The following is a 12,889-nucleotide window of genomic DNA, read 5'->3' on the forward strand; positions in this document are numbered from 1 at the left end:
GGAAGTACTTAGTTACGACCATTTAACGAACTTTTTCCTTCCTTTTATCAAACAAAAGGCAGTACCGAGGGATCACCGTCGGTTTCTACCTTTAAAATGTCTCCCAAATATTATACAAGTGAAAGAACGTTGAATATTCAATCACTTTTAATATGGGGAGGTATTTAAAATGCCGAATTGATACCAACCTCACGCGCACTCATGCACCCTTTAAATAAAAACTCCATCAATTTTTATTCAATAATTATTTATTTATTTATTTTAATTTACAACAAAATTATTATTTTTCATTTTTTTATATTAAATATAATTTTATTTCAAAAAATAATTTCTTTTTATATATTTATTTATTTATTTATTACTTTTCCATTTATTTCATTAATATTAATAATAATAATATAACTTTTTAATTTTCTTTTTTCTTTCCATAGATTTTCAAACTATCAAAAAAAAAAAATATTTGAAGCACCCATCGTAGTAATAATAATAATATTAAATTAACATGATTATTATTATAATGTACAAAAAAAATTTACAAAAAAAAAAAAATTAATGATAATAATAATAATAATTAAAAAGAAAAAAAATTCTTATATACATTACATAATTTTATTTACATTGATAAAAAACAAAAAAAAAAATATATTCTTGAGAATTTTTGTTTTTTTTTTAAATTTCCAATTTCCACTTTATTATCATTATTACTATTATTATTATCATCAATATCATTATTATTATTATTATTACTATTTTTAAAGTAAACAAAAAAAAAGAAAATTAAAATTAAAAATTTTTTTCTTTTCTTTTAAACAGTACAAAATAATAATAAAAAAAATCCATTCAAAAATTTTCATTTTTAATTCATTCGAAATAATAATAATAATAATAATAATAATAATAATAATAATAATAATAATAATAATAAAAGTCGTAGTCGTAGTAGTAGTAATAATAATAATAATAATAATAATATTGCATTAAATTATAAAAATAATTCGACGTATTTATTTATTTATTTAAACTTTTTTTTTCTTTTTTATTTATTAATTCATACATATACATTTACGATAATTATTATTATTATTATTATTGCTCTACCGAAAGTTTTCAATACATATTAAATAAATAAACTAATAATAATAGTAATAATAATGATAATGATAATAATAATAAAAGGAAATTTATCATTTCTTTTTACCAAAAAAAAAAAAAAAATTACATTCATATTGTTTTTTTTATACTATAAATATAATATTATATATATATAATACAGTATATATAATATAATATAATATATATATATAATATGATAAGCGTAATAAAGTGTCATTTAAACTAAAAAAAAACTAATCTAAAAACTAACACATGTCATGGTATACAAAAGTACAAATTGTTTATTTATTTATTTTTTAATTATTTAAACATTATTAAAATAATAATTATAATAATAATAATGATAATTGAAAAATAAATTTTCTTCATTTTTTTTGTTAATATTAAATTTTTGTACCTTAAATTGATTTTATTTTCACAAAAATTTTCGAATTACGTTTTATAATTTGTGTTTTGTTTTGTTTTTTATTGGTCGGGGAAGAGAGCATAAATTTTTAAGTACATTAATAAATAAAATATGTTGTTAATTATCATATGATAATAATAATAATGATCACTACGTTATAATATAAATAATGGCACCGAATAAAAACAGAAAAACAGAAAAACAGGAAAATTATTATGAAAAGTGCAAAAATGGAGGCAAATTATTTTGTACATTATTTATTTATTAAAGATTTGTCAAAATTTAAAGCCAAAAAATTTTTTTTGAACTTTTCAGGTGTGTTATTGTTTATAATACACGTAATCAAATCAAAATTTTAAAAAAGATCGTTAAATAATTTTTGTTTGTTTGTTTGTTTTCTTGGTCGAAACAAAATTTGTTTGTTTATATATTTAAAAAAAAAAAACAAGATTTTTAAGGCTTGCGGACCTGAATTTTTATCATTTTAAAAATTATTATTATTATTAAATTTAACATTTTTTTTTTTTATAATGACAATAATGCGTATTGATTAAATTTGACATTCATAAATAATTAATAATAATAATAATAATAATTTTTTTTAAACTTCATTCTCACGAATAAATAATTTTTCTTTTAAATTATATGGCCGCCATTATAAATTTTTTTTTTTTTTGTTTATATTTACAAAAGAATTTTTAAAAATTTCAGAGAGTAGTAAAAAAAAAAAAAATTAAAATCAACTTTACATTAGATTAATATTTCAAATAGCTATTATTATTATTATTATTATTATTATTCCTCCTCCTCCTCTTTTTCTTTTTTCTCTCTTTCCCCTCATTACATTTAAATTCTCTCTCTTTTGTTTAATTTACAAAACGTTTACAAAAAAAAAAAATCATTTTTTTATCCCTCTTATTTTCCAGGTACAAAAAAAAAAACATTTAAAATAATTTAAAACCATGAATGAATGAATGAATGAATGAAAAAAAAAAAAAAGAAAAAAAAATTTTCCAAGGCACAAGAAATCCATTTCACATTGTTTAAAGGCAAACATACAAACATTTTTTATTTTTTTCCACCTCCTCCTACTTCTCCTACATCTGTCCCTCTATTTCCATTATTTACATAATTTAAAAAAATAAAATTAATAATGATAATAATAATAAATTCATCGAAATAAAAATTTTCCCACGGCCAAATCTTTCGCAAAAAAAAAAATTTCTCTTCGTTTTAAAAGTAATTAATCACCACCCCTTTTAAAACGTCATCCCCTATCAATTTAAATTTTTTTTTTTTATTCATTCATTCATTCTATCATTCATTCATTCATTCAACCCTTTTTTTATTTTTTCAAACAAACTCACAAACGAAACCAAAAACCAATAAAAAATAAAGGTTTACTTTTGTTCTTTCACCCTCTCTGTCTCTCTCTCTCTCTTCCTCTCTTTCTCACTCTCTCTCTCTCTCTCTCACTTTCATTCTTTCTTCCTCATTTATTTACAATTTAAAAAAAAAAAAAATTAATATACAATTAAAGCAATTATATAAGATCATTTGATGTGTGTGTGTGTGTGTGATTAAAAACTTACAAAAATTACTGCCACCAATACCAAAAAATAATAATAATAATAATAATAATAATTACTCAATTTATCCTTTATTAAGATATGAATTCGTTTTTTAAACAAACAACAACAACAAAACACAAACGAACTTCACATATCGACCCTTAAACCGTCATCAAAAACATTCAAACGACAAACGATTTCATTCTCTTGCGTAACGTTTGTTTGTTACTAAACGAAAAAAATTATTATTATTATTATCGAGACCGAAATAATCACTCAAAATTTAAATTTTTATACAATAATTACAACAAAAACAACAACAACAACCGTATTTATATATATTTATATTTATATAATAACATTTAGCCAAAAAAAAAAAAAATACATATATAAATATATAATCTAATCGGTTTTTTTTTTTTTTTAATATATCACATCTTACTAAAAATCATTCATTATTATTATTATTATTATTATTATTATTATTATTATTATTATTAATTATTATTATTATTATTATTATTATTATTATTATTATTATTATTATTATTATATAATAAACTTCTTTTCCTTTTCATTTTAACTAAAAATATAATTTTCTTTTTTACATATAAAATTTCTTTTTCTTTTTAATATCTAAAAACATTTTTATATGTACATAATAAAGAAAATTTTTGCGTAGAAAAATATTTTTTTGCTTTATTTCCTCTCTCTCTCTCTCTATCTTTCTCTCCATAAACAGATCTCTTTTTAACTCCCTATCTAATATATGTACATTCGTTCGCGACGTTAAAATGGTCGTCGAAACATGTTTTTCTTACTTAAAAACTTATGGCATCGACGATTGATTTCACAGCATGTTTAATCCCAAACCTTAACGACTAATAATACCCCTAACCAAGACGATGATGATGATGATGATGATGATGACAACTATGAGTACAACGACTAAACAACAATTTCTTAAATTGCAAAGAGAGACACCGTTTCAAACATGGCCGAAAAAAAAAAGACCATCTTTGCACACACCATCATCAACGCAAAAACACACTTTTTATTATTATCATCATTATTATTTATTTATTTTTATTCATTTCACTCCGGGTTCCATTTTTAAAGTTGTGTTTGTCGGATCGTAATAACCGGCGAGATAATAAATATCGTTATTATCGTAAATGGTTTCGTACCTGTGAGGAGAATTTCCTATTTTCGCCGTGTATTCTTTCAATGGTAAAACTTCACATTTGTGCGAAATCGTTTGTACGTCGTTTTCATCAACGTGCGGCGATTCGAATAATGCTCCCTTAATTAATAAAATTAAATTAATTTAAAAAAAAAAAAAAAAAAAACCTCTCGTCGGTTTAGTCACGGCTGCCAACGTTCGCGCGTCAGATTTTTTTTTTTTGTTTGATATGGAAGCAAACAAAGGAAAAAAAAAAAAACTTACCGGATATTCGAGTGTTGCAGGACATCCGACGGTTTCTTCAGGATGGTAAAACCATTTGACTCTAACGATCATATTCGTTCCCCAAGATTCCCACATGGATTCGATTCTTCCAATGTATGGCCTGTCTGGTCGGCCGGTTGATAAAAATACCGCGCAATCACCCACCTGCCATTAAAAAAAAAAAAATGTAAAATTTTCTGATTTTTTTGATTTTTTTTTCCTGAAACGAAATTAAAAATGATACGAACCGTTATACGTTCTTTTCCTCTTTGAATCGTTTTGTAAAATTCTTTCCTCGCTCTTCCCTTTGCTCCAGGACGTTTGTAACCTTTTCCAGACCAACCCCATAATTGTCTTGCCGGTAGGAATGCTGCCATTTTCGAACGACTTTCAACCGAATCCGTTCTTTTATTGCATTTTTTAGGTTTTCCACTTTTACTCGGACTCTTACTCGAAGAACCCTCCATTAATTTTTTCTTGCTCTTCATTTTCTTTTTCAAACTTTGTCCTTCCGTTTTTTCTTTTACGCCGTTTTCTTCTACCTCGGGTTCTCTCGCAGAACTTTTTTCTCCATTCAAATCCATAACGTGTTTTTTCCCATGTTTGTGTTTGTGCTTCCGATGCTTTTTATGATGTTTGTGATGTCTGTGCTCGTCCGAACATCTATGTTTCTTGTGTTTTTTCTTACCGTCGATGGACAACGATTGTAGTCTTTTTAATTTTTCTCTTCTTCTTTTCTTTAAATGTTTTCTTTCGGATTCCAAATTTAAAAATTTTACCGTTTCACATAAGTGAATAGTTTTTTGTAACTTGTCGTCACCGACGGAGTTAGACTCCATGACTTCACTTCTTTGATCCTCCTCGTCTCCGTTTTCCTGTTTTTCAAAATTTGACGACGAATCTCCTGATTTTCTTTCTTTGGAATGACTTTCGATGCTCGCGCTGCTAATCCTTCGTCTTCGTTTCGTTAAACTTTGCAGAGGATTTGGATCGTATTCTAAAATATAAAACATTATTCTCGATTGTTATAACCTTTCAACCTTTTTGAAATATGTTTAAGCCATCTCATACACTCACCAACTATGGGATAATTTTCTGGAAGCAACCTGATATCATCGATATTAATTTTCCCGCTGTCTCCATCGTCGAATTCAACGTTTACAAATTTATTATCAATGTCTGAATTTGGTGATGCCGATGCCGACACGGTTCCCGGATACAAACACCTGTATTGCTCTGACCAGTATGCACAGCATCTGGTACCAGGAATCAAATGTTCTGCCGTATCCGGTTTCACTTCCATTATCTAAAAAAAAAAATAAATAATTCGATTAATCGTTTTTAACGCGCCAAAATCCATTTCGAAATTTCCATTGGATGCTCACCGAATCTTTGAGTATTTCTTCTCTGGAATAAATGTGAGGTCTGTTACCTCTTTCTCCATCGATTGTGATACCATACACATCGGGAGCTCTTATGGCACTCAATTGACCAGCATAAAATAATCCTCCCATGACCGTCAACGTTCTCATGGGAAATTTGTCGCTGTTTAAATGATTTGTCGTTATAACGCAACTCGGCAATTTCGATTCTTTTTTCACGTTTCCATTTTGAATTTTCTCCAAAGTTTTTTTATGACTTTTCATTTTTTCATCGTCGCAGTAATTTTTCTTTTTATCATTAGCATTAATGTCTTCTACAACATTGTCGGAAGTCCATTCTTTGATTTTCGGTTCTGCTTTTAATTTGGGCCGAATCTTTTTAGAATTTTTGACGTCAACGTCGTCAGGGACAGACGAATTGTGAGGTTTTATTGTTCCTAATCGAAGTTTTTCCAACGAATTTATTTTGTCATTTTCATCGTCATCCCATATTTTCTTTTTAGGCTCCATCTCTGTAGTTTTCCCACATAAACCGTTTGAATTTTCAACCGCGTAAACGGAATGAAACAAATAATTTGATTTTGTTTTAGGTTTTTTAGCCACGATGGTTTCCGTCAATGGATTTTCACTTCCGGAAGTACAAAAATGTTTTTTAGGACGACCGACTTTTCTTTTTTTAGACGATGATGATTCGTGAAAATTTCCGTTACCTAATAATTTCCTTTTTCTCGATTCGCTTTCCCTCCAATCGATCTCGGATTTTATTGTTTTTTTTGTTACCGTCTCATGACTCACCTTACCTCGGAAAGACGATTCTTCCATTGACGAGTTTTCTTCCTTTCCCTTATGTATCGGATCCAGTATTATCGCACTTGGAGTCAATGTTGGCGGTTTTAATATGTCGCCTGGAGATTTCAATTTTAAATAATTTTTATCTGTGGAATTGTCATCATCTTCTTTTGAATAAGGATAATCGGTTTGTTTTTCTAAAATCGGAGGAGACATTTCTTTAGATTTTCTAACGTCTCTCAAATTATCACATATTTTGTGTGCGGTCATTTTTGTTTTTATCTTTTTCGGCCTTCCGGGACCTCTTTTGACAATTAAATTTTCTTGCTCCTCTGAAATTTTACAATCGGCTTTTTCTACTTTTTTCCTTTCCTTTTCGGTTGTTTTTCTTTCGGCGTCTTCCGATTTTTTATTTAATTTATAATTATTCACATCAACGTCGTCAATTGCGACATTTTTATTATCCTTTCCAAAATCCTTAAATGTGTTAATAGTATTACTAATACTATTTAAATTTGGATAATTTCTGTTAAAATCACAATCCGCGGATTCATTTTTAAATGTCTCATCAATTTCATTTCCTTTTTCCATTTTAACATTTTCCGATGATTGAACTTTTTCAAAATTCTCTTGTTCAATATTCAAATTAACTTTTTTATTTTCTTTTTCTTCTCGGCACAATGGCTCTACTTCTTCTTCTTCTTCTTTGATCTTTTGATGATTTTCCTTCACTATTTCTTCTTGAAATCTTTGCTCGGCTAACGCACATAATAAACCCAAACCTCCTAAGCTCTTTGAATTTTCCGACTGGTATTCATCGTTATCATTTACGATAACATCATCACCATCACGATTACCGGTATTGTTTTCATCGTCGTCATCGTCGTCATTATCATTTTTATCACGATCGTCATTATTTTCAGAGTCCCAAAATCCATTTTTTAAATTTTGTAATAAAACGGCACCCTCGCAAGCATCGTTGGATAATTCTTTTCTTTCTTCGTCGTACATGACGTCACTACTTTTGACAACTATCGCATCATCATCGATTTTTTTACTATCTCTTTTGCACATCAACTGTTCGATACTATTCGACAACAATTCCAATCCGCTAATGTCCACTTGCGGAGATGGAGAAACAATTTCTTTTTTTATATTTACATCAGGCACGTGAGATATTTGAACGTTTAAACTTTCGTCAAACTTTTTCCGTTTTTCAATTTCTTTTAAAACTGATTTTTTATTGTCTTCGTGGGTTTTACCGAAACGTACGACTTTCGATTCGTCTTCTTCGCCATTTACCTTCGGCAATTTTTCGACATCATCACAAAGTCCGTTCGATGTAGTATGAGATCCTTTGTTTATGTTATCATTTTTTGTTTTCGATTCAAAAGCGTCGTGATTGTCATTTTTATCATTTGTACCACACGATGCGTCCGATAACAATTTTGTTTGTGACGTAGAATTTTGACTCGAAACGATCGACGGTGATTCTACAGGTTTAAAATCGTTTGAAACATTTCCACGTTTTGAAATTGAACTTGGCACTGGAGAAACAACAACTTTCTGAAAGATTTCAATTTTTTTTTATGTTAAAAAATCAAAAACATTAATTTTTTTTAATTAACAACCAAAAAAGAAAAATTTACGGGTTCAGTAAATCCGGAAACGGCACAAGTAGCGTAATCAATTAAATTTTCCTGCGTTGAATGATCGATTGATTTCGTACAAGCAGCAGAAGAAATGCTGTCACAGGAACTCACTGAAAAGAAAATTAATTAATTAATTTAACCAAAATAATTATTATGAAATATGATTTTTTTTTTTATTAAAGAAAATACATTAATCACGATTTTTAAATGTGTACATGATGGATAACGTACCGGGACCCGAATTCGAATTATCACCGGTTGTTTCAACTTTTATCAATGGCGAACCTATTATTTTTCTTTTGGCCGCATTTTCGGCTGTAATGAGAATTCTATGTTGAGGAGGAGTTCGAGACAATGTCTCGGGGGGAGGCATAAAATCCACACTGGGCACATTTGTATCTAAGAGTAAATGAGGTGCTCCTGTCGGTGTAATAGATATCGGAGGTATAATCATTTGAGGTGGAGTCGGTTGAAAACTCGGCCATAGTACAGCTCTTTGTAAAGCTTCTGTAATCAATCAATCAATCAATCAATCACTAATAATCTCAACCAAACTTAAGCTTAATAAAATAAAAATTTTTAAACTTAATAACGATATAAATTTTGTATTTAAATAAAATTGCACTTTTTATAGTGGTTTTTTTTTTTTTTTTTTAATGAAATTTTTCATTTAAGTTAAAGTTTTAAAAAAATTTAAATTGTTTTATCCGAGACAAACAATTCATTTATTAATTATCTCAAATAAATAAATGTGTTTTGAGTATTAATAATAATAATAAAAAGTAAAAATGACCACTATATCCATGTGAAAATTTTATTTACACACCTAAATTAGATGCCGGAGTTAAAAGAAAATGACCTGTTATCGGATCGCGAACCAATTGGAATCCAACCGGTGGAAATGGCGGATAATCAATCGGACCTGAAAATATAAAATATTATATTAAAAAAAATAAAAATTAATTAATGGGTTTATGTGCGTGCGTGTGAGAGAGAGAGAGAGAGAGAGAGAGAGATTAATTGTCGCTGTCGTTATTACAAAAAAGAAGAAGATGGAAAAACTTATAATAAAACTCTTTGAAATGGAAAAACAAAAGGAAAACTAGATCAAAATATTATTTAATTTTTTTCCTTTAAACTACATTTTTATTAATTTTTCTAATAATAAATGATTTTAATTTTTTCTTCTGCTAAAAAGAATTCTTCAAAAGTTCAAATTCGTCGTAAACACGAACAAAGTCCTCCCCCCCTAAAGACAAACAACAACAAACGCAAACAACGCGATGTTAATTTGAAATACGAGAATAGAATTTTTTTTAAATTTTTTTTTGACTAATACGCTGGAGAAAAAAAAAACCGGTTCACCTTGTATCAGGATCCTCACTTTTTAAAACGAGAAAAAAGAATACCCGGAGCGGCATAAAAATAAAAATAACGAATATTCGCATCGTGGAAATCTGCGCCGCCATATTAAAAAAAAAACCTGGCGAAAAATGATACGATCGGATTTTGACAAAAACCGGTCGGAAAACTTGGTCCAGAGATGTATGGGATGATACATTTTACAAACGTGAGATCCCTCCCCCTCTTGATGAATTTTATCCAAAACCGTAATTAATTACAAGATTTACAAAAAAAAAAAAAAATCTGGATAAAATTTAAAAAAAAAAAAATTTCATCCGATGCAAACGTTTGAAATTAATAATAATAATAATAAAACGATGGTAATTTTTCATTCTTTGATAACATCTGAATATAAAATTTCATTTATTATTATTCAATAACAAAATAAAATAAAATATTGCAAAACAAAATCCTACATAAAAAATAAAATAAAATAAATCAATAAATAAAAAAAAAACAAAATAATTTATTTGTAATTGCATAAAAAAATAATAAAATAAATTGCGTTTGTTTGTTTGTTTGTCGATTTTTAAAAACAACCAACAAATTAAACAAATTTAACGTTCTTCATTTTTTTTTTCTTTTTTTTATACAAAGCACAACATTTTTTATAACGGTCATTTTTATTTTTCTTGTGTGCGTGTGTGTGTGTGTTCATTATCCTCTGACACGACATTTTTTTAATTTTATTTTTTCGCGCAATCAATAATAACGTTAATAATGATAATAAAAAAATGGAAATGTGTGAAAAAAACCGACAGGAACTCATAACATTCGACAACAGCAATTAACTCAAACAAAAACGTAACGTAAATAAGGGGGGAAGGGGGAAAATAAAAAAAAAAATCATCAAAGTTTTTTTTATTTCACGTCTTCATCCGTGATAAACATTCGGGAAAGGGGGGGGGGTGATGACGGGTCATTTAAAAAGAAAAAAACGAAAAATCAAAAACATTTATTTATAACAACAGCCGTTATTATTATTATTACTATTATTATTGAATTAAAACGTCACGTTTTGACTTCTTAAGGAAATCATTAAACGCATTTTTCGTTTGTTTGTTTGTTTGTTTGCTGCTGTCGGTTTCTCTCTCTCTCTCTTTTTTTTTGTCATTCACGGATTTTCAACTTCATTGAATTCGTTTCCTTTGTGTTCCTTCTTAACCGTCCCTTTCTTTTTTCGATTTTCAATTTATTTTTATATTTTTCCTTTCTCGCACGCCTCTCATAACTTGTAAATTTCAATAATGTAACCTCATTGAAAACGATGCAACATAATAATAATAATAATAATAATATTGGCCGACACGAAGAAAAAAAAAATGGCGATTAATTTTCTATCGGTTATCGTTTATCTGTTGCAAATGTATATCCCATCGAACCATTTAACGATTAAATTTCAACCGGAAACGGAAGAAAAATCAACGAGAGATTTTGGCGGAAAATTTCAAATTTTTTTTTCTTTATTTTTGTGAAAACATTTTTAAACTCGATATTTTTTTTTTAAGGTGACAGAGAAAACAAGTGAGTGGGAGGGAAAAAAAAATTATAAAAAAGAAAAGAAAAAGAAAATTTCAATTTCGTTCTTAATAAAAGTTTTTCCTGTTTTTTTTTTTTTTTTTTTTTTTTTTTTAATAACGAATTCTTACTTTTCCAACTTCGAACAACTGACGGATTTAATTTTAATTTTAATTTTTAAAAAAATTATAAAATTAATCGAATTTATCTCGTGCGTGTAAATGATTTCGATTTATTATATATATATCGATTTTCAATTATCGAATTTAAAAAAAAAATCTCACATTGTTATTTAAATAAATAAATAAATAATAATAATAAAATTACGATTCCATACGAAAGAATGTAAAAATGATAATGATGATGATAACGTTAAAAAAAAAAACAAACAAAGAAAGATTTAATAAAAAAGAAAACTAATCTGTAAAATACAATGGGGAAAAAAAAATTTTCTTTTTGTTTTTTATCGAATAAATATTTTTTTTTTTAGAAAAAAACTTTCGAAATAGATTTTTACAATATCTCGAATCGATAATTATCGAACGATATAAAAATAATTTTCAAACATCATATCGAAATTAAAAAAAAACGCGTGATCCATTGTCGTCGTCCATTTTTTTTTTACATAAATTTTTAGTAAGAAAGAATAAAGTGACGTCATTGTGACGTCGTTTGCGATTCATAACTCATTCTCTCTCTCTCTTTCCCTCTCACTCTTCCCTCCCTACATTTTTACCCCTTGGGGAAAAAATTAATTACTTCTTTAACCACTCCACTCCACTCCACTCTTTACCTATGAATTAATTCCTTTACTTCAAAACCAGCTGCAAAAGCTGTTACGTCTAAACTAATCACAATGGAAACAAACCCGCATACCTTTTCCATTATTATTATTATTATTATTATTATTATTATTATTTTAATTTCCTTTTTTTTTTTTATTTTTTCAATAACGAAACGACGAATAATTCGATAATTTATCATTCCAAATTAATGTGAATGAAATAAAAATTTGAACAAGGAGAAAAAAAATAATAATAATAATTTTTTACGGGGTTGAAATTTAAAAAAAAAAACGAGAGGATACGAAGTGGGGGGAGGGAGAGAGAGAGAGAGAGAGGGAGGGAAAACGTTAAAATAAAATTTCCGCTCGAATTTATTTATTTATTTATAATATTTTCAATGGATAAATAAAATAAAAAACTTTTGACCTAAATAAGATATTTTTGTTTAAAAAAAAAAAAATAATAATAATAAATTATCAACCTTAAAAAAATACAAAACCGAAAACCTCTCATAAATTAAATAAAAAATTATTAATATTATTAATAAATAAATAAAAAATCGAACGGGAGCATAACTCCATAACTAATTAACTCCTTTTCTCTGGAAATATTTTTACCATTTGAATTTTTTTATTCGACAACATTCGAATAAAAAATTTTCCGATTTTCCGACACAAGAAATAATTAATTAAATAAAATTTTATTTTTTTCATTTGAAATAAGAGAGAGGGAGGGAGGAAGGAAGGGAGATAGGGGGAGGCATTCATGCTTTAATGATCCTACACCGCAAATAATCGTTAGCAATAATAATAATAATAATAA

The 12,889-nt window shown here is 27.2% G+C and overlaps 2 protein-coding genes across 2 annotated transcripts in view; one reads left to right on the forward strand and one right to left on the reverse strand.

Moving 5' to 3' along the window:
• The window catches only part of Phum_PHUM234650 (uncharacterized protein), a gene marked incomplete at both ends in the record, with an annotated part of 5,686 nt that extends 5,518 nt beyond the window's left edge, over positions 1–168 (forward strand). The window contains one exon of the mRNA XM_002426019.1: positions 59–168. Within this exon, the coding sequence (XP_002426064.1) occupies positions 59–168 (110 nt within the window). The remainder of the gene's footprint in view (positions 1–58) is intronic.
• Positions 169–4,180: 4,012 nt separating this feature from the next.
• Phum_PHUM234960 (synaptonemal complex protein ZIP1, putative) lies at positions 4,181–8,814 on the reverse strand (the record flags this gene model as incomplete). Its single annotated transcript, XM_002426020.1, has 7 exons — positions 4,181–4,393; positions 4,538–4,702; positions 4,786–5,534; positions 5,615–5,843; positions 5,884–8,274; positions 8,358–8,470; positions 8,592–8,814. The coding sequence occupies 7 exons, from the start codon at positions 8,812–8,814 to the stop codon at positions 4,181–4,183; spliced, it is 4,083 nt and encodes a 1,360-aa protein (XP_002426065.1).
• Between the last annotated feature and the right edge of the window lie 4,075 nt (positions 8,815–12,889).

The sequence above is a fragment of the Pediculus humanus genome, genomic scaffold (genome assembly GCF_000006295.1).
Source record: "Pediculus humanus corporis 1103172107603 genomic scaffold, whole genome shotgun sequence".
NCBI classification, from domain to species: domain Eukaryota; kingdom Metazoa; phylum Arthropoda; class Insecta; order Psocodea; family Pediculidae; genus Pediculus; species Pediculus humanus.